The 22,765-nt window shown below is 45.0% G+C and overlaps 1 protein-coding gene across 9 annotated transcripts in view; it reads left to right on the forward strand.

Annotated features, from left to right (window-relative positions):
* Nucleotides 1–21,676, forward strand: part of LOC308193335 (uncharacterized protein) — a 212,099-nt gene extending 190,423 nt beyond the window's left edge. For 2 of the 9 annotated variants that reach the window (XM_080587919.1, XM_080587918.1), the window contains exons 3-6: nt 6,897–7,163; nt 16,938–17,147; nt 20,373–20,503; nt 20,913–21,674. In XM_080587919.1, the coding sequence (XP_080444045.1) occupies nt 6,953–7,163; nt 16,938–17,147; nt 20,373–20,503; nt 20,913–20,975 (615 nt within the window). In that variant the 5' untranslated portion in view covers nt 6,897–6,952 and the 3' untranslated portion in view covers nt 20,976–21,674. Of the gene's footprint in view, nt 1–6,896; nt 7,164–9,103; nt 9,447–16,937; nt 17,148–17,449; nt 17,687–18,483; nt 18,714–19,691; nt 19,903–20,372; nt 20,505–20,912 lie in introns of those variants that run through there. The other 7 variants (XR_013949544.1, XM_080587925.1, XM_080587921.1 and 4 more) reach the window with 7 other exon arrangements.
* Nucleotides 21,677–22,765: the final 1,089 nt, after the last annotated feature.

Consider the following 22,765-nt stretch of genomic DNA (forward strand, 5'->3'; position numbering starts at 1 on the left):
ACGAATACATACATACACACATGCATAGACATACAAGTCTTTCAAAATCAGAAAGGTCTCAAATTTAATTGGAATGGAAAATGCTAACTAATTGGCATCCAAATTTGATTTGCTGTAGAAACCTCATATTTGTTTGAAACACAACACTGTGTCTTGGAACACAAGCCCAGTCCTTCAAAAATCATACACGAGAACTGTGGAAGAATCAATTAAAGTTGATTTGGCAGATCTGCTTTTGACAAATATAAAGAAATCTCTGATTAGGCTGAGAAGAAAAGAATCCCTCTTTCGTGCTCTCTCTATTCTCTCCCTCTTTAAAGGCAGTAGATGTCAGAAGGGGGTGGGTAGTGATATGCAAAACACGGCCTCCATAACCAAAGTAGCCTGCAAAATTAGGTGTCAGCATGCAAAGCTTATTGATGTATGAATGCGGAAAATGAAAGCCGGCAGTAGACAGACGGGGCTAAAGGTGAGACAGCCACAGTGAAAGCAGCTGTACATCTACGTCAAGGTGTTGCTATATGAGCCTGCTTTTTTCTGGAGGGCCACAGCCTAACAAGCTGTGCCTGGCCATAAAATGATGAAACAATACAATGTAGGCACACACTGTGTGAATACCAAATAAATTGACTCGGACCCCCCCACACCCCTTCAAAGTAGGCCTGTGTATTCATTAATAAATTCATATTCTGAGTTTTCAATAAAAGAAGAAAATGCAGTGTAAACTGGAGTTACTTAGTGACACCCAGCTCATTGCTTTTTATTGTTGCTTGCAGCTACGAAGCCTTCGCTGTGCACTAGTAGAATTTATTACTGTCTGTCTTTGTGGCAAGTTGGCGAAGTGAGCCTTTTGAAGAAAATTGACCCACACTTCATGAATATGATGAAAAATGCCAATAACACTACAAAGACAAAGCTCTTGACATTAGTGTGCAAAGAACTAAGAGACAGTAATGAAAGTATTGCAATTACAAATCATATCCCTCCTCCCCGGCCGAGGGTGCAAGCTTTTGGGGACCGCTGAGGAGCCCCGATACCCCGCTGGATGTGGGGTGGGATGAAGAGTGGGGGAGGATGGGTGCCGTTTCACCGCCTTGCCCCCTCCCCATCCTCCGTGCTTTGAAGGAGGAAAGGGGTGAGAAGAGAAAAGCAGGCAAAGTGCTTAATCCAGCAAGGATTTCCCTCCGAGAAGGTTGCCCCTTCTTCTCGCTGAGCCTGCATGTAGAGGCAGAGTGGTCTCGTTGCTAAGGCACAGGACTGGGAGCCGCGCGGTCTAGCTTGCGTTCCAGCCTTCTGCCACTCTCTTCCTTATATGCTCCTGGACACAATGCACTGTGAGGCTCTGTGCCTCAGTTTCCCTCTCTGTACAATAGTTGTTTTCTTCTATGCTTTATGAACGTAGCCTACTTTGACTGGAATTTCCTTCAAGCCACCTCGCTCTGCTTTCCTGTGTGCACCCCTCCTCTCTTTTGGTATTGCAGTAATCATAATAATTGGGATAAAAATTACCATTTTGCAAGCAGGAAGGTCTGCCTCACAGGCTCTGTCCCAGCAAAGTGAAAGAGAAAGGAGGAAGCAATGTGACATGCAGAAGGTCTCTCTTCAAGTCTTTACCTGGCAATAAGCAACTTGATCAGTGAAAAAATATAAGAAACAAATAGGACAGGTTTTTTTTTTTCCCACTAGCTGATGAAGCACTAGAACAAAGCAACTTCAAGGCAGGAAGAGTAAAAGCTGAGAGAACTGAGCTGTGAAAAAAAAAAAAAGGCAACAAAAGGTTATTTAGCCCTATGTTGAACATTTGCCACTTTCTGAACTTATTATTCATCAATCAAATTTTCCGTCACCAAGATAAACTGTAAGTGCCAAGTGTTTTGTTTATGCATTCTGCTCTTATATTTATTGTGAAGAGACCTGCTAAAAATCAAATAAAAAGCAAGCATGCTATCTACTAAATTTGTATGTGACAGTCGTAGGTATATCTTGCCACATTGCAGTACTGGTGCCAGAACAAATCAGTTCAGCTTTGCTGTTCTCATGCTCCTCTTTCCACTTGTAGGAGATGACACTTGTAAATTAAGGCAAACCATGACTGAGTTTCCTCTGTGACATGTGGCCACTGATGAGATAATCATGAAGTCAGCTGGAGCAATTCTGCAGGTCTGTCTGAGCTGCTCTGCACCCAAATACAGGCTGTCCGGGAACTCCGCTTCGATCTGACTCCGTCAGACCTGTGCCACCTGTGGATCCAGGCTGCTTTGGGAACATGCGGGGCTTCAGAAATGAAGACACTCCGCTGGACCTCATGCAAGACCCTTCTGCTTTGGATATTGAGTGTTGCAACATGTACAAGTTGTCTGCTGCATTTGTCAGTGTCCTTGCATCGCTCATTTTGAGGCACAAAAGGGTCTCTTGGGATTGCTGTTAGCTGGCTGCAGAGCATGACAGTGGAGTGAGGACTAAGCCCTTATTCTCAAAACTAGCTGTTTTGTTGCCAACCTGTCACATGTGATTTCCCCTGCTTGTTCAGATGTCATCAGCAAGGCCATGGCAAGACCCCAAGGTCTCTGTTGCTGGCTGTGGGCCTTTAACACCCATGACTTGAATGGAGTAGAAGACAACCGATTAAACCATCTTACAATTGTATTACAATGAGGAGCTGAATCAGTGCTGATTTCCCATTCCTGCGCCTGCTGTTCCTAGATGCATTCCCTGTACTTAATGAGCAGAAGCTCAGATGTGCCTTAATCTCTCTCCCTTCTCTTTCCTGATACTGGGGTTTCTGACATGATACCCACAGGACACACGACAGGTTTCAGCAGCTTGACACCTCTTTGGTATGTGTGAAGATACAGATAAATCCATGAAGCATATCTAGTGTCTTTAGCATCTGGACCATCCCTTTTCTCATGGAGTGTGGTCATTTCTCTGTCCTGGTCATGAGAAAGACCCACCACATCTGAGGAGCTGTAGCAGGTGGCTGTATTAGTGCCCCTGGTGGCTGAATCCATCCATGGGGTGTCCTCCTCAGAGACACCGTGAACCCAGTAGGAGGAAATGACTGTCATTTAGGAGAACTAAGCTGGGCATGATACTATTTTCCATGTCTTATGAATCACTTAAAGTTTTATGGTACATTATGAGGAGAAAAGAGACAGAAAAGGAGAGTAAAGAAGCATGCAAACAGGAGAAGCAGCCACTGTGTAATAGGTGAAAAAATAACAAAATGGACTGATTATGTCTGAACATCCATCTTTCCGAAGCAATTACAGATTATAAATCATTGCTTGTGTTATTTGGCTTTGAAAACAAGGCTGATGCAGAAGCCTCAAGAGGAAAATGTGAGACCACCACATAGATCAGAATGATACCACTGTAAAGAACAAAGGGACGCAGCCAGAGGGAGCGAGCAGACTGCCCAGCTATAAAAAGCAGCGTTGAAATCCAGAGGAAAGTTTCATCAAAGGCTGGCTTAAGTGCAAAGGTTCAGACCTGACTAAGGAGCAGCTCATTTTTTGTTGCTCTAGAGCAAGACCTGTCTCCTAAGATCTGAGTGAGTGAATGAATGTTGTTCTCTTGCTCAGCTGAATGAGGCAGTGGCACAGTCTGGCCACAGATGGGGAATCTCACAAGTAAAGATGAAGCCATTAGATAACATATTGGAGTGGCTCTATTGAACAGGCTGAATGCCTGTTTGGTTAAAAAAAAAATGCAAAAAAAAGGAGGGGAGAAGAAAACACTGTGTAATTATACAGCCTCCCAGTTCTTACCTTCCCACTCCTTTTTTTCTGTGGCCATCCGCATTAGATGTCTACACTTCTCAGAGCATTTTGTGGCTTGCTCCTCTGGCTAATGAGCGCTGTCCCATACCCATTAAATAACCTTCCACACTAAGCTCTGTGGGTGCAGGTTTCACAGTGGGACACTGAAGTTGGGGCACTCCTTGCTGCTGCTGGAGGTGTGGACCAGCCCTGGTGAGCCAATCCCCAGACCAAATTATTTGTTCACTGTGTCCACGTAACTTGCCAAAAGTACAAATAGATAATATTTATTTGGCATAATTGTTTATGGCTAATGATGACTGTAAATTCAGTTGTGATGCTGCTGCACTTACCTGCAATTTAGATAGAAGGAGGTGTATTTTTCAGACGGCATGGTTGGTGTTTCGGGATGAACAATTTATCTACCTGGGTTCATTCTGCTTCTCCCAGAACTGATTGTATATTAGCACGTCTCATGAAAATCATGCGTGACATTACTCTTGCATCTATATATTGAAAAGAAATGAAACTGGGGCTGGATAAAAGCCCTTTGAAGTTGGTGGAAATGTCTCCCATCAACTTCAATATGAACACATGAACGTGGAAATGTAGGATTGGAAAGGACCTCCCGGGACACTGAGTCAGTCCTCTGCTATCACCCTCACTACCTCGTGTCATCCCTTCTCCATCTGTTGTTTCACTTCAGCTTGTCTATGGGCTGATGATGTGCTCAGCATATTGCTGAAAGTGTTACCAATAATGAGATTTTTTTTCATTAGAGGTAACCAGTAGGTCCGGTGTGTTTGATTTGTCATCTCTTACAGGCGTGAACAACTCCCAGTACATCATCTTAAAAATGCAGTTTGGTCAACATATGCAGGTATCGGGAAGACTGAAAGAGGGACAAGGTTATCTATATTTAGTTTGTGTGTTTGTCAGAACTCCAGAAACTCGCACCATGGTTCCCAATAGATAGTGGATGGGATCCTCCAGTGATCCTTGCAGCAGATAGTGGGGATTGATCACAACAGAACGAAAGGGGCCCTGTTTTCTGGCAATGTTTTTGGTCTTTAAGAGTTAAAAGTGATAGGTGAAGAAGGCCCAGATTCTTTGGATATTTTTTTTTCTGTACAATATTGTATATGCTGAAAGTGAAACGAAATAATTGAAAGGTATGACTAGGAAAATTCCATGCAATTTTATTCAAAGCCAATTATGTAAAGAGAAGATAGTAGAGAGGGTTGGAAAGGGTTAAAATTAAAAGCTGTTTCTAAAGCCTGCAATAATAATACAATAGATTGGTGGTAGCCACAGGCAGAATTTACTGTCCTTGGTCTAGTGAACCAGTATTAACCCTTCAAGTGTCCTGGATGGCTCTGTGCACAGTGTAACTTTCTGCTCCAGTGTATGGATGTATGCTTTCTGTCAGATTGCTCAATTAATTATAATTGTCCTACCTTTAAAGGGATGGCCCTGGGCATACTAGGGGGTGTGGCCCTCCTGGGGTTTTATTTCAAGCCATATCCTACTGTCTCTAACTCAGTCAATGAATCTTACTCATCAATATTTAATGACACAAGTGTACCTTTTTTTTAAAAAAAATTATTCTTCTACACAACTAGACAGGTGCATTGTCTTCCTGTTACATTTTGGCAACAGTGAAGATGCTGCCTAGCTCTATGTTAGGATCTAAGAAATAGGTGGGTAGACCCACCAAAAAATGTCAGCGGGCACTGCCTGTGTATTTGAGAAATGGGCATTACAGACCTCTTGCTCCACCTCTGAGGTGCCACAATAGGCACCTTGCTGCAGGTTCAGTACTGAACTAGTGTTAGTCAGCTTCAAAGCAGCTTTTGCCAGCTGTGTAACACACAGGAAGAAATTGGTTTTAAGGAATAGGGCAGGAGAAACATCTCAAAGACTACTCATTTTACACTTCCAGTGCAACGTCTGCTGCTCTAAAAGCCACCAGTGACACATTCTGTGCCGTTCACACCTTGCTGTAGTCTTGGACAAGAACCACATCCTGTGTATTATTGATATTTTATGACAAGGTAAAGCAATTTTATAACATCAGGCTGCCCATCTGCTATGAACTACTTTTCACAATATTCAAAATAGATGTGTTTCCCTTTCCTGTTTTCATATGAGTGAAATGCAGACCACAGTTAGGTTATGAGACTGGGGGCCAGGAATTTTTCTACTTTTAATCCTGTCTCTGACATTGATTCCTTCATTAGCCTTGGGCAAGTCATTTCACTTGGATATATTCGAATCACCACATCTATAAAATGGAGATGCAGTGAGGTGTCATGGAGATTTATTAGGCTGTGTCTGCAGCATACTTTGAAGAAGTCAAACCATATACACCTGTTAATGAATGGAATTTTAAAATATGAATGAAAACATTTCCTCGTTTCAGAAGCTCAGGTTCTGGGTAAGTGTCCTGCAGACCTGTGACTACCACTGCAGTCAGCAGTTACGACTTACATTCAAAATGTAAAAAATAATAATAATTAGCAAAACATTACCATTATGGCAACTGAATGCCAGAGAGTTTCCCAGTCAGAAATGTGTTGTTAAAGGTGGACATTATATTTGTCCCTATGAAATCAAAAAAAGCAATTTTTGCAGTTAAAAATATCCATGGGTAATTTAGAGAGTACTTGCTCTGTGGTTGGTAGATTTATAGGGAAATTAGCTACCTGCATAATTACGTCACTACAGAGTAAAACTCTGGCCTTGCAGGGGCATTTTGCTATCGGCCTCAATGAAGAGCTCATCCAACTTATCGTTTTCCAGTACGCTTTGGTTGGAGGCTTCACCAGGACTTGGAGCTTTCCACGCATTGGTGGTGTGGCCCAGCAAAGGTCCATAATCAGTGGGAGTCTGTTCATTGTCTACCCTGTAGAGGGGCATCTCAGATGAGCTGGTCCCATCCTGAGTTGGTTGTGATAAAGTCTTTGGTCTCAGCAGAAGGTCATGAGGTTGGACACGTGCCCTGTCTGCCCCACCAGTCGGAGCCGCACACCTGGGCACGTGAGACCAAAGTCACCTTACCTTTGGCACCGGCCAGAACCGAAACAAGCTGGTGCCAAACTCACATTGTCCTTACTCATGCTGGACTTTCTGTAGACAGGAATAAATCTCCTCCGTGACTAATCTGCGCATGACTCACCAACTGTACCGTAATGCAAACCTTGAAGAGCTGTGGGAAGGAGTGGCGCACTGAGGCATGTTCCAAACGAACACTGACCCCACGCAGCAGACAGCGAGACTCACACAGAAACCCAGCGCAGGAGGGGGTTTCTGCAGGGCTGGGGCAGTGCAAGCACAGCGTGGATCCAGCCTTCCTGCTGCCCCTCTGCTCGCTGCTTCCCGGCCGCTACCACGCAGTTGCAGGTACCATGTTCCCCCAGAAATTGGAGTAGATGACACAGAACAGTCTGGAGAGAGGAAGGCATCGGGGTTAGGAAACAGATGGGGCATGGGGTGCAGTGGGGTTACAAGGAGAGCAAGGATGGGAAGGATGGGTCTCCCATAGGAAATAATGTAACCTTAAAAAGCCACGGTGCAATAATGACATGTTCATTTTGAAATTAGTCACCCAAAGCTGTCTAATTCAGCTCTTCTTGCCCAGACACTGCTTTAATCACGTATGAATCAGTGCGCACACAGGCGGTGAGCGTAGCTGCATGCTCATGCTGGTTCATAGCCAGACTGTCACCTACAGCACGGTGGAAAAAGCATCCAAGAGGACTACATAAGGCCTGGTGCCGCATGACACGGTGCTGTGCTTGGACCTGAGTGAAAGCAGTAAGCAAAGATAACTGCAGTGAGATACAGCCACTCATGTGTGAGCAGCAGTGGTGACTGGCACTTTGCTTGGGAGAATTAGGAGGAAGCATAAAACTCCCAGACGTCCTGTGGGTGAACATCGAACAGGTTTCCTCTTTTGGGGGAGATTCAGCACAGGATGTCTTGCTAACCACGTGAACCACCCCTCCACAAGGGGCAGGAGCCTGGTCTCACCCTGCCAGCCTCAGCATTGCAGAGGAAGGCTCTTTTACCATTCACATTTTCCTTCCAGGACATGACGGAGAAATTATCCTTCAGTACCTGAGGAAGGTGCACATCCCTGAGAGAGACAGTCTTCTTCCAGGAGCAGTTTCTGACCTCTGCAGCCTGGCATACAATTTAGCATAGAGAACTCAGCTGTGTCTGTTTCCTGTGTGGGCTGACAGCTTGCTTCCCCAGCCCCTGCTTAACTTGGTAGTCAAAACTGAACCTGTAATTTCTACTAGCATGTAATGTTACAAAAATGACTTTTTAGAAGTCAGTAATTTTCCTACATGGTCTAGTTGTAGTATGTTTCTAAAGGTCTGTGCTCTGGCCTCGCTACCCTCTGAGCAAAAAGCAGCTGGGAGCGTTGCAGAGAGAGCTTGCTTAGCCCTGGGGGAATGGGTGAAGTGGATGTTTGGTGTGACTTGTTTGCAAACCCCTGTGGCTATTTTGAGGAGAGGCTCCTGGGATTTTACGCAGTCATGTATATCCCTTCCGACTTGGAAAGATGGATTCTGTCCAGGGTTCGGCTGAAAACAAGAAGAAGGGGCCATGTTCAAATGGTGAGTTTTGTTGGTTTAGCAATAAAATGCAGCTACTGAAACCACCATTTACCACCTCCTCTCAGTGCTCTTCTGCACATAGCCAGATTAAATAAGGAAGCTAATGAGTGAATGCAAATGTGTCTAGGTTTATTGTGGGCCAGAGCAGTAGGTGCAGACCCGTGGTAACGTGAGAACATGAGGCTCCAAGGGCGGCTGGAAATGCAGATAATATCAGATCAGGTCAAAGAGAGAGGCTTAGCAGCTGTGGTCCTGATCTGTGGCACACGATGAGCCCCAGCCCAGACCATGGGCTATGAATGAAGGAAATCACACAAACAGAAGTGGATGGTTTCATGTTTCCACTTTTCTTCGTATCCCACTGTCCCACTGCATCCCAAGTTGCTACTTGTTTGATAGGCTCATTTTTTTTTCCTTTTTTTTTTTTTCCTTTTATGAATCTGGTGGTGTCATTTTCATTTTTACGCTGGAAGCCTGTTTCACTGCGTTTCTGGCAAACCCCATTGGTTAAACTTGTTTTACCACATCATGATCTTTTTTATAGCTCACATCTGCCAGGAAAAGTTTGTCATTCATCATCTTCCTTTCTGCTGTGTTCATTTTCAGCTGTGCATGAAATGTGCTTGTATTTCCAAAGCAATGCAAAGCTTTCTGCTCCGGGGCCAGGGTGGAAGGAATAGGCAGTGGGCAGTCTCTGCGCCATGGCATGTAAGTTGTGCTCAGAAGTGGGGAAGAAGAGAAAAAAATGATCCTGAGCATAAACAAAGTAGGCTGTGGGACTCGGACTCCCCTTCCCAGCGGCATCCCTTCAAGAGACTACTGCCCCAGGCAAATCCAGCTTTGCCTGTGTCTACAGCTGGCCCGTTCCCGGTGGAGAGGAGCTTTCCCCAGAAGCAGTCCCATGGTGTATGCAACATTTCAGGGCTGCATGCTTCCTCCATTTTCGTATTACTCATCCTGTTACGGGTGAGAGTCGTGTTGATGCCAGCAACCGTGTTTAAACATGGGACAGCACTGAAGTACAGCTGTGTTTTGGTCACTGGGTTTCTATACCTACCTTGTGAGTATACCAGAAATGTGTAATGATGCATATAAAGTTGTTCAGTTGCTGTTTTGTTAACCAGGTGGCATTACTTGTGGTAGAATTCATGGGAACTTTGCACAACGAGACCAAAAGCATGACAGTTACAGTCCCTTAGTTGCACCGTGTTGGGCAGAAAGCTTTCTTGAAGTTCTCTGGAGAAAGTTCGCAAAGTTTTCAACAAAGTAGTTTGGGGAGAATCTGGGATGGTAGCAATTTGGGTAGAAAATCAAGGCTTTGCATAATACCTGCTCAGAATCACACAGCTCATGGGACTGATGTTTGAAGTCGCTTCTTGCTCAAAAGATCTGAAACCATGTCGCAGGCACAGATCATCATGACCATCTCCGTTTTCCAGCAACTTGGGCATAAGTGGACGGAGAAGAGAATTTAAGGTACAAGTAACAGTTATGTTCCATTTGGCCACTGGAAATGGATTTGGATTCCTGATTTTAAGTGCCCGCTTTTGAAATCTTTGCAGCTGTGTGAATGCCTTGAAAGCAACAGGCAAGTTCCCTCTGGCCTTTTTGGGCTGCAGAGGAGAAGCCCCGCTGGGTAAGTGGGCAGGCAGCCGCAGGTGCCAGCGCTGTGCTCTTTGCCACTGGAGTCTGTCTCCCTCCTCCGTATCTCGCTTGTGTGGAGATAAGTGAAAATTCAGGGACTTGTGCCACACTTCCTTCATAATGGTGTGTACAAATATTTGCATGCAGCAGTGGTTCAAAGGAGCCTGAGATACTATCTTAACTGTGGTGCTTTCCCAGACCATTGCTGCACTTTGCCTTTGTGAATAAAGGCAGCAGTGTCTGCAGTCAGGAGATCTCTCATATAGATTTAATCTGGCTGCTTTCTTCCCTGGGGAGCAGAGTTGAGGATAGTGAAGTTCAAGGTAGCGTGTGTTTGAGTTTTGTAAGCAGAATAGACATGGAAATTTAAAGCCTAAATTGCACATTCCAGTCTTCTTATGGAAATGGTGAGCCAAGAGGAAGCGGAGCCCTTAATACTGAACATGCGCCAGTTTTTAAATACCGATACAGATCTAGAGAGCTTATTTATAAACACCGCATGTGTATATGTGCACCACGCATCCACACACTTATACATACACATGCGTATGTGTAATGTTTATAAACAGCGCGTCGCATCTCTCTCTGCTTATAGATTCTATTGATGATTGCTTTATTCGTCTTGTGGCAGACCCATTTAAATGAAAATATGTTACCCATTTCCTTGCTACTATAAATTCTGTGCTATGGGGAAGTAGTGAAGTGCACTAGCTATACATCCATGGAGAAATGCCCTGTTGAGAAGAGGAGTATTATACAGGGAACAATTGACAGCCCTTCACTTCAGTGGGTACATTTCTCTGTACAGCTGCATCACCACTAATGATAAATGAGTAATGTTTGATAGCTGGCTCCGTTGCCTGACAGCTACAGTTTTGGCCAGAGGGCCACGACAGGCTTTAGACTTCTGTTCAAAATGAGTTAAACATATTAGGTATTACGAAGCCACAGAAGCCTCGAGAATGAGTGCTGAAATGAGTTATCAAGGTATGCTCCTGGGTACACAACTTGCAAAGCAGATGTCATTCTAATAATGTGTGATATAGAACATGTCTGGCCTAAACCCTGCTGGATGAAATATGAAGCCCCGTTGGTGATATTTAATACCATTTTATGAGGTGCCATCTTATAAAGACAATGCCCGCCTTATGTGGAATGCTTAAGGTATTTTGCCAAAGGCACTGGGAGGTATCTGAACTAAGTAGAATTTTTATTATTTTATAAGCCTTTACTTTGTAATATTTCTGTTTCTACATTATTGTGGTACTAGCTGTGCTAACCCTTTGTCTAGTGAACTTCATGAGCGGTTTACTGATAGATTGACTGATAGCCACAGTGTCTGTGGATGTAAAGGCCAGTTCCTACCTAAATATATTCTTAACAACAACAAAAAAAAACAACAACACCAAAACCAGAATAAAATAGAAAGCAGGCTTCAAAAGGAAATAAAGCTTTACAGGAGGCACTCTTGGAAAAGAGGTCCTTGAAGCTACAGGATCCAGAGGTTTTGGTGTTTTTTAAAGGAGCGAGGCCTGGGAAGATTGTGAGTTTGTGCATTACAGCTGCAGCACTCATTTCTTCTTGAATTTCTCTTGTAAATCTTGACTTCCCGTTGAGATTTCTGGATCCCTTTGCCGATATCCCAAGGACACACGCTGAGTTGCTTAATTTAAGGAAGATGACGAGTGTTTTCACTCTCCAATTCTCTCTCAATTTATTTACAAATTTTCGTTTAATGCTGCTTTTGTGGAACAAAATTACCTCCTTGTTCAGGTCTGTCAGAAAGCGAAGGCAGAGTGCAAGCGGTTATTCTGAGCAAATTAGGTATCTCCTTCCCAGGACGCAAAGACAGTGTTGACAGCAGTGCCGAGTTAAAGACCCCAGTGGGGCCATACTTACATTTAAAGGATGCTGAGCTGGTGCAGATGGGCTCAGCGCCGAGACCCCCCATCGCCGCTTCTGGAGGATCTGGTCCAGGGCTGCAAGGGAATAGTTTTCTCCTCCTCACCCTACATGATCCTGTATCTCATGTCCCTGCTAGTCATTCAGGCTTCTTCATTTTGCCTCTGCAGGCACAGAGTGCCCATGCTCTGGAAAGCAGCAGCTCCTGAGGCACTCGTGGGGGCAGGCTGATGTGCCCCAGCAGCCGTTTCTGCTCAGCAGGACGCCTCTTTCAAGTGTCCCTTGCAGGGCAGGCTGGCACCCCCAGCTCTCCTCCTTCCAGGGTCTCCTGCTCAGCCACGACCAGCCCAGACATTGTGAACACCATGGGACCAGCTCCCTCTGACTACTCCTGCTGATCTGATCTGCTTGTCTGAATCAACATCAGCATTGAAGAAATTACTCAGCTCGCTGTGCTAGTGACCACCACGTACGGTTTCCAGCTTGAAAGATGTCCCTGCACTCAAATATGTGGTGGTTCTCCCTCTTAATCCTAGCACTCTCCTTCTGTCCGCCCAGCTAAGTAAGTTATCTCTTAATGTTGTGGTAGTGCAGCCTGATGCGAGGAGGTTTTAGGTTAATAACCTTTGATAAAACCCTACCAACTTTTTTTTTTTTTTTGCCCTTGAAAAACTTGCTTTCCTTTCCAAATGCATCATCCCGTGAGCCCAAGGTTCGCAGATATTCAGATTCATCTTCCTTTATACCATAAACATGCCAGATATATATAATCCATTTGGACACTGGCAAGTGATGACTATCAGAGGCAGAATGGGTACTGAGGGGCCCATAGCTATACAGTAACATCGGCTTGGCAGCAGCTCATCCATCGTGCTAGATGATCTGTCCATTTCCCTGCCTATGGCTTGTAGCATATAAAATACAGACAAAAAGTCAGACCAAATATTCCATGTGCAATGCTCTTTGCATTGTAGCCCAGCTCTTCCAGCCTCGGTTTAAATGCACTCGCGGTCCAGCTGCTGGGCTGAGATGCCGCTTTTTGAAAGAAATGTGTCTCAGAAATTCCTGAAAGTCGCTGCTCTATGTATGACACGTCAAGTTACATCTGCTGTGTCACGAAGCATCAGCGTGTTGCAAAATACAGTAATGAAAGGCGACAAGATACACTGTAAACAGTTTCGGTTGATGTTTTTGTTTATTCCAGGGTGAATTTCATGTGATATCGCAGCAGAACTTTCGCCCGGGGTGGTCAGCCAAATCACCCCCAACATTTTGGGTGCCAACGTAGTTTAGCTTTCAAGCTAACGTTCACAAAGCTCTCAGAGCTGCCCCCATGCCCCAGCACAGGCAGCAGTAGGGCAGAGCCAGGCGCCTAGTGGGGTAAGGGGCATCCCCCACGCCAGCTGTGTCCCCCTGCCCACGCAAGGAGCCGTGCAGGGAATTTCCCTATCACCCTCCAGGCATGCCCCAGGGCTCCCCACAAAGGGCTGACGTGATGCAAGTCATGGCTGGGGCACTCGGTGGGGCTTTCTTCGCCTACTGGAGAAAGCTCATAAACTCGTTTGCAAATCCTCCACCCGAGCCGTACAGGTGGCTGATGTTTATAAAGGTTTTCTACTTGGAGCTCATTTCCTTAAAATCTGTCCTTACACTTGCTAAAATCCCCGTTCCAAGCTGCACGAGGCTTTCAGCTCCATTTTCCTCTCAGCGTTTTTCGCCTATATTGTTGCAGGAGTCAAGTAGGGAAATGCACAGAGCTGGGAGATTAAAGATGTAAATTTTATAAACAGAAATCAAAGGTCCTAAATCCTTAGCAAAGAAAAGCCAACATAAGTATGAACATTAAAAAACATACATAAATAGTACTTCAAGGCTGAATGTGTTAAATTATTCAACAGTTAAGTCATAAGTGTTCTTAAACTTAAGTATAAAAATGCCCTTGACAATATTTCATAGCTGTGCATTTCTCTAAAATATTTAGCATTCTCATTAAAGAGAATGACTTTATTTTATATATTAGTTACACTCCCACTTGTTAATATGAAGGAATTTAGTAGCAAAGAGCATTCTTATGCATATAAGCCGAAGACAATTTACATATAAAGTTGGACAACTATTCACTTTTTATTTATTCCTGGATCATCTGCATCCACGCAGAGCCACAGAACATTTAAACAAATTCGTTCCTTAATGTGTAGTATTAATATTTCCTAGCCCCAAATATCATTTGCTAATGCCATCGCAAAGACAGGTTCATTCAAAGCTACATGGAAGTTCTTGCCTTTGAAAGACTTAATGAACCTTACATTTTTGGTATACTGCACAGTGTAATGCCTATTACATATTCATTGCCAGAATGGAAGATTTCCTTTAACTCTGAGCTTCCTGGTCTAGTTCACTGTAAAACATTGTCAAAAGTCACAAGAGACTTTCACTGAAAATTGTGACTCTTGATAGCAGGATGTAATGGGGAGGTTTAGAATAGAAGAACCACTGGTATATGGGCCCGGGGGGAATAGTTCTGACAGACAAATGGATGGATAATACAGTTTTTGACATAATGGGATGAAAAAGTTTATGCCAGAAAGAACTGAATTAAAGTTATTACTTTAAGGAAATTCTGAAGTTCTCAGCACCAGCGGCATTACCTGCATGTGTTTCGTTTTACTGCATCTGTGCATAACAGATTTTTAAACAGCGTTGGTTTTGAATTGATTTACAAGCTTACTAACAAATCTGCAGTAAAATTTTAGTTACTTTCTTGGAAGTAACCCCAGTAACATCATTTTACAGGGTGTTTTTTTTTGGGAGCTGGAGTTGTTTGATCTGTCTGTTTTTTAAAGCCCTGCATAATCACTTTGCCTCTTGACTCCCTTTCGTAGGAGCAGCAAAACAAAAAAGACTATTATTCAGAGTTTTGCTCTGGAATAGTAGGAGGGTACATAAAGCTATATTCTTTTGTATATATATTTTTTTTCTGTGTGTTTTGTGAACTTTGGAAATTAGCAGCTCTGAGATCCCTGGTGAGACACAGAAATTGGCCGATGTGGAAACCATTGCAAGATCAAGGCCTTAGTTAACCAAGGCCATCCAAAAAGGACTGCCTGTTGTTCTACGTGTTATTTTTAGGTGATGGCAGGGCTGAGCTGTCGGTCAGACACACTTTTAGGTGTGCGTGCGTGTGCGCACCCAGGGGTTTGACCACAGGTCTCTGGGGAGGGGATGGTGCAATAACAGCCTCTCCACCCCGAAGCTTCTGCCTGAGCTGTGTTTCACTTGAGCTGGCAGTGACTAAGCCAACGGCTAAAATGCAGAAATAAGTACGGCGGAGAAAGGCCCTCATAATGGCAAAGATGAAAAATGTGTTAGTGCAGAACAATGAAGTGATGGTAAATCTAAAATGTAGGCACCAGTCACCACTTGTACCATGCTGTTGTCAGAAGTGTGCTGAGATATCTGAGAGAGCAGGCTGAGAAAGGGAAGCTAATTATACCACATTATTCACTTCTGCTCATTAGGTATAGTACAAAGGCTCTGCTTTTTATGTATATATTAAAGTGCCAAGGAGTACAGGAATAGATAACTTAATGTTTCTTTTGTCTCACTACTGGGTCAGTTCAGACAGAAAAAAATGTATTTTCATGGACCTGTGAGTTCCCATCCTCAAGAATTAGGGATTTCACCCTATGTCACTCCAAACAAACAAAAGGCAACTTCCCCCTCCTCCCCCCCCCCAACACCCAGCAAAACCAAGCTCAACTAAAGCAAAGCTCCTGTGCCCAGTGGCAATTCCTCACCCAGCACCTGCGCAAGGGGGCTCGAGGGGGGGCTGCCTTCCCTGCTCTGCTCAGCATAGGCACCAGCAGCAATGGGAAGGCTCTTCGTACTCGGTCCCTCTTCCCCACACACCCCAAAGAGCTCCAGAGATGATTTGGCAGCCACAACCTACCACCCCCCTGCTGACATCCATCCCCGGCTTGCGTCAGCCCCTCCTGCTGCCTCTTGCCACTCCTTCATCCCGAGAGCACAGATAACCACCCGCTCCCTGGCTGAGCACCAGTGAAATGAGTTCAGCTGTTTAATAAACTTCGGAAGGTACGTGTAATGCATTCTCTTAGATGTTCTACCTGCCCCACAATCCTTGTATTGCATTTGGATCTGTAAATGAGCCGTTAGGAATAGATGAACGGGAAGGCGGAGGATTGGTTTATTGAAAATATTTATATATGTGAAATACCCGACTTTCAAAATCCACGGCTCTCTAATGCTCAAGTCACAGAGCACACATTAAATCTGAAAGGAGAGGAACAGGTAACACACTTCCGCAGTCAGGTGAAGGAAATCAAATTTGGGCATTGAAATCTCCGCTTTCCCACGATGAAAATTGCCTTGCTGTTCTAATTATGAGCATCACAAAAGCCACTGCTTCAGTAAAATACCCTGCAGCTACACAAAAGGATAGGCTGGAGAAGCACACATCTACCAATAAGTGGCACTGAGTATCTACTCCATTTCTCACACAGGTTGGCATATCTCTCAGTGGTCCATCTGGTAGAATTGGATGGCATTTATCAGGAAATAATCCAATTGTGGCATGCCAAAACCTGAACATGAAAAGTACTTGTGCCTAGTGTCAATCATTCACCCTCTGACAGTTCAATAAACATCCTTTCTGTGATGGTTTTCAGGAACACTGACACCCAAAATGCTGGAAACAATGCCAGAGATGGAAATGACAATGCTTCTGTGAAACATCAAAAGGGACCGACACAACCTGGCACGGATTCTGTCAAGTGTTGCTTAGCAATACAGTGTTTGTGGGCCGCTGGCGTGTCAGGATTAGCTGCAAAGGGAGTGATATTCACACCTTTGCTGAAAATACATCGTTCCTGAATACAGGAGTATGAAGTGGGGAAGTGCAGCGTGGAACTGGGGATGCCACAGCCACAATATACAACTTGAGCTTTCCAAAAAGCCATCTAACCTCCCCGGTTTTCTTCCTCAGGCATGAAAAGAAAAGCTGGACTGTGCCAAGCTGGTGTGCCTTGTCCCAGTACCGTGAGGATGCAGCCCTGCCCAACCAAGCACCGGGCAGCAGGACTATGGGCTCAGAGGATACGAGGAGGTCTCACACCACCACTCGGTCACCACCACCACTTCCCTTGGGCTGGGGTTGGAGAGGGCCAAGTTCTGCTCCTAGCAGCTCTCACAGGAGGTACGTGCAGGCAGGATTTCACGCAGGCTGGGTTGGCCACTGGGGCTCGGCTGATGGTGATAACATATGCACAGAAAGCCTAAACCTGGAATTGGGATGTAAATAACCGGTATCGCTTCTAATGAAGTGTGAAATAGGGACAGTCATTTTAACAGCAAAGGTGTTGGTAATAAGATCATGCAAGTAGCTCGTGGTAACAAAAAGAAAACTTGCTCACCTGACAAAATTCTCAAGTGAGTCCCTCTCCCCAAATGACTCGATTTACTCTTTGTCTCTCCTGTTCCCCCATCCCACCTCACAAGGGACCCTGAAGGGCAAAAGCGGCGTTTCCAGTAAGACAAACAAGGCTCCGTAGCTGGAGGGAGAGCGTGCTGCTTTATATTGCAAACACCACTTTGCTACTGACAAGGAAACTGAATTGGGGGGAGTGAAATAACTTGCCTGAAGACGTGGACAGACCTGGGAACTAAAGTGAGGTCCCCGTAATGTGCCAAATCCTGAAGCGGAGGCTCACAAGGTCTAACCAAATCGCCTTTTATGTGCGTGTCTGGTAAATGGGAATGGGAGTAACGTGTGCATATCAAATAAGGGGGTTTTGCCTGTCTTGAAATTCAGGGCTTTCAGATCCAGGAATCAGCTGATGCCTGGAGCATATAAACTGCCTTTTTGGTGTGGTGAGGGCAGGCCTGTGGGTCCAAATGCAGACACGCCAGCCAAGCCCATCCAAATGGAGGTGCTGAGACGGTGAGAGGAGGCAGCTGCTGGGAAAGGCTCTTCTGGAACAGGATGGGTTGGCCACTACCCCTCTGGCTCAGGGCTGCCCAGCCTGATGGCACTGCAGTGGTGGCAAGGCTGAAAACATCATTGAGAAGGCTCTTTCAAACAGGCAGAGAGCTCCAAACTGAAATCCTGAGGTGTGCAGATTCTTATATATACTTATGACAGTTTTCCAGGGAGAAGTACAAGCTAACTCCATCAGTGCCTTTGAGCCTTGACTTGTTAATTGGCATTACTTCTAATTCCCAGCTATATTTTAAGGTATGAACCTAAGGAATTTTAAAGTCATTATGTGGGTGAGGGACTGATAAAAATAAATCCTTCAGGTTTGAAAGTGGCAGAGAGGGAATAAAAGGTGTTAAGAAATCCATGAGTTTTCAGCCAATTGGTTCAAAAAAGCATCCGGGTGGACTGCAGCTTCTAGAGAAAGGTCACTGATACTACTCTGGGTACCTCTTTTTATGAACTTTATGCATCACATAAAATAAATTTAAAGCAGTTTAATTTAACAGTCTAATTAGTCATGGCTTTTTCATCTTGTCTATTTAACTATACACAGAACAAAGAGAAAGACACAAGGCCAAATTTGGAGCTGGCACAAATCAGTTCTGCAAGTCAAGGAAGCCGTTCCTGCTCATCCAGGCTGGATACAGATGCCGTTGGCCAATTTTATCCCTGGGGATAACACCCCTAATGTCTGAAGAGTTGCACTGCATATGAATTTGGCTGCCAGGAATTAACTCCCTGCAGAGCGGATCCCTTATTCTCAGTGTTCAGAGCTTGTGCCCAGTTAGTGAGAGTGTGGGTGAAATACTCAGGAGAAATGGCTTAAAAATTCCAGATAGTTTGGAACAAAACTCCTCTAAGTGTTGGCTTCACAAAGACACATGCAAGCATTTCCCATCGCTTCAGTCTGCTTAATTTGCACCCCCTTTCGCTTTAAATTTCAGTGTTCATATAATCTCACAATCTCAGGCAAATGGCAATCACATGAATGCATCCTCCACTGGAAGTAAGTGTCTCTCTGTTGCCTTTGATGTGGTTATACTGGTTATACCATTATACTAAATCGTGCCTTGTACTTCAGCTCCTCTGTGTAAACCCACAACAGTAAGCAGGTCTTGGTGCAAAGGCATGAACCAACCCACGTTTACAAAGGTAATGTTTCTAAGCAGATTCCCAGCTAACAATGTCTTAGGCCAGCTAAATCTAGAGCTCTATGTCCGTACTTAGAGGCTGGTATTTCAGGGGGTTGTGACTCTGCTGCCAGCTTTCATTAACTAAATAAATAATTATTTCTTTCAGGTTTCAGATTTTGTAGATTCCAGCAGAAATCTATCTCCGGTCTGTTGACTGAGACATGGGGCTCATTTATTTTGTGATGTACTTTTGATAGAGCAGGTACCAGGCGAGGATTGCCATCCTGAAAAGTCCTCAGGGCTCTTCTCCTATGTCAGCAGGCAGCAAAAGGGCTTGGAGGTGATGGGGGTGGCAAAGCCATGTGTCACCCCAACCCCTGGGTGACACAAGAGTCCATTCAAAATGCCTCTTTTCAAAGTTTCCGTAAGTTAGAGTTTCCTCAGCCAAAAATGACTACAACAAACAACAAAAACACAATAAAGAAATGCAAATATATCCTAAACCACCTAATAATTAACTGTGTTCAATTAATCTCTGGGGTGCTCTGTGCTGCTGTGTGGTCTCCCTGGAGGCAGCAGCAGCACCATAGCGGTGAGTTAATGAGTTCTGGTTGTGTCTTGTCCACAGACTTGGCTGCCTCACCGTGCTCCTCCTCTGGCCCAGCTTTCCGAGGAAGAACACCCACTTCTGAGGGCTTTCTCTGTCTTCCTGCTGGAAGCTGATGAAACACCCAGTCTTCCCGTATAAAACATTTCCAAGGTGCTGCCTCCGTGGGGCTCAGCAGGCTGCCACTCTGTGCCCCATTCATGGTGCAGCAGTGGCCGGATCTGCACACTGAGTAAGCTGAGTTCCCGCATGTTAGGGGGTGGGGGTCCCAGGGGCTGCTGGTGCCCGCACAGTGGGCAGTGCACAGCTCCCCTCTCCCATGTCAGCACTGATGGCTGAAGCAACAAGAGTCTCAGTGGATGATGAGGCCAAAAGAGGAGTCTTTTCTGTCTCAACAACCATTGCATTTTTCTTTGCACTCCTGTCATGTGAAGACCAGGTCTTCATTTTGGCAATACAATTTGAAGAGAATGAGTTCATCTGCTCTTTGTTGGGGTCTGTAGACCTTAGTGCTTCACATTAGGTCTAGCATCTGTTTATGTTACTCCTGTTTCTTCTGCAGCTGGGTGTCACTGGGCTGTCAGGCTTCTTTGCACATCTTTCTCTTCCCTTAAACTTCTGTTAAATTTAGGTTTTGCTTGGCAACACACTCTTAAAGTTTTTTAAAGCTTCTGATTATACTTTTATCCTTCTTTTCTTCAGATTCAGCGAGGACCTGTGCAGACCCTGGACCTCTTCTCTGTCAAGAAATTGTTTTTTCCTGTGAAATGCTACAGGTGCTAAAGACAACTCAAACAGCATTGCAGGAAGGAGTCCCCAAAGGGGTCCTGAGCGTGAGTGAAAGGGACACTGTGGACATGTGCAGCACAGGAACATGTTTGCCATTAGCCCTATTTCCAAGAGTATCTCTGTAGGCAATAGGAAATGTTCATTTTTCACATCGCCACAGAAACATCTGTACATAAAGATGAGGGGCCTGTGTCTCCTCCTTCAGACCTGCTCTGTTGGGAGCTTTCCCACATCGTGGAGTTTCCTACATCCTCCTTGGGGTACTCTCCTGTCCTTCTGAAGAGTGTCCTGCATGCACTTGCTAGAAGTCCATAGTTGCCATATCTTCTGAGATTTAACATTCTAATTTCCATATTGCTTTTTTTTTTTTCTCCCTAATACTGCTGGGGTTGGGCACACACTGCACACTGACTTGTGTACTCACAATCACTAATGCTTTTTTTTCCTCCCTAGGCTGAATCCGTCCTCACACTGCAGCACAACAGCAGCGCTCGCTACCAGGAGGACCAGAGCTGACACTGCTGCTGATACATTTTGTTTTTCCCTTTCTACCTCCATTGGCTACCACTGCACGTGCCCTCACCTGTATCATTCACCACAGAGCGGACAGCGTTACATGCTGTTTTCTGCGGTCTCCAGCATTCACTTCGTGGTACCTTCCTGACTTGGGACTTCTTTCTTGCAGTAGTTTGTATGAAACATCTCACAGTGCTGCTTTCCAGGAACTCCATGCTGGACAGGATTAATTCCTTTGTGTGGCAAATTTTAATTGTTCTATCAAGGTGTTTTTTTCTTTCTTTTTTTTTTTTTTGAGTTTTCCAACCCCTTCCCCTGGTGTTTTGTCCCAAATCCCAGCCATAATATATTCTCTCTAATGAGAGAACATAATTGTAAGATCGGTACTTCAACCTTCTATTACTCACAGGCTCTTTTATAGTTTCATCCTGAGTTTGTACCAAGGTTGGTTTTTTTTTTTCCTATTGAAAAATAAGAGGTTGACGTATTTCATCTTTCTTGGAGGACCACTGTTCTTGCATTGTTTTACTACCGTTTTGTACTCCTCTGCTGGAGTTAAGGAAAAGCCACAAAAAGGTGCTGGTTCCCCAAATCAGCCATTGTTAAGAAAGAGGGCAGCTGCTGACTCTTTTTATTCACTAGAAGTGTCAATAAATGCTTTCAGTCATTGTATGTGTTTCTGAAGGGCTTCACCTTTCTGTTGCAGTAAAGACATTATGCAGCTATGTCTTGTTCAGGTCGTACAGCACTGTCTCCAACACAATAAAGGCCCAGCAAGTGAAAGGCCTAGAGAGTAGAGGCCCGGAGAGTGGTGGCTGAGAGAATGGGAGACTAACAGTGGGAGGCCCCGCAAGTGGGCAACAGAGAGTTACAGGACGAGTGAGAGGCCCAAAGAGTACAGACCCATTGACTAGGAGGCCCAGGCAGTTGGAGGCACAGCAACTGGGAAGCCAAGAGAATGGAAGCTTACACTAGGAGGCTGAGAGTGGAAGGCTCAGAAATTGGAGGCCAAGAGAGTGTAGGGCCCAGAGTTGGAGACTCAGTCTGTGGGAGGCTGAGTTAGATTCTAAGTGGAAGGCCCCAAGAGAAGAGGCTCAGTAAATCAGAGTCTGAGAGAGTGGGAGGCCCTGAATTGGAGATCTAGTATGCGGGAGGCCAAGAGACTGGGAGGTTGACTTGGAGGCTTAAACATTAGAGGAGTGAAGAAGAAAGTAGAAGAAAGTGGTAGGTTCAGTGAGTGCAGGTCCCATGAATGGATGCTGAGTGAGTGTGAGGTCTATGGAGTAGGAGGCCAATTGTTGCAGGCCTAGATAGTGGAGGCCCAGATAGAGATATCAAAAATGGGAGGCAAATATTAGGAGGTACAGAGAGTGGAGGCCCAGAAAGTTGGAGGCTGAGAGAATAGGAGGCTTGGAGAGTCTAAGCTCAGGGACTGAATGCAGGGTGATTTGGAGGCTGATACTTGACAGCTGTGAGAGTGGATGCTGAGAAAGATGGGAGCCCAGAATAGGAGGGAGTGGAGGCTGAAGGAGTGGGAGGTCCAGACATCTGAAGGTCATTAACGGGAAGCTGAGTGAAGGAGAGGCAAAGGGAGAGGAGGCTGTGTCTAGGAGGTCATTGTAGTAGAGGCAGAGAGAGAAGGATGCAGAGAGAAATGGAGGCTGAAGAAATGGGAGGCCTAGCATGGAGGTTCAGCAAGTTAAGGCACAGATAGTAGATGCCAAATAAGCAGGAGATAAAGTATTAGGAGAGCCATATTGGACAGAGAGTGGAGACTCATGGCCTGGGAG

This window comes from Anser brachyrhynchus (assembly GCF_964034855.1).
Source record: "Anser brachyrhynchus genome assembly, chromosome: 3".
Taxonomy (NCBI): Eukaryota; Metazoa; Chordata; class Aves; order Anseriformes; family Anatidae; genus Anser; species Anser brachyrhynchus.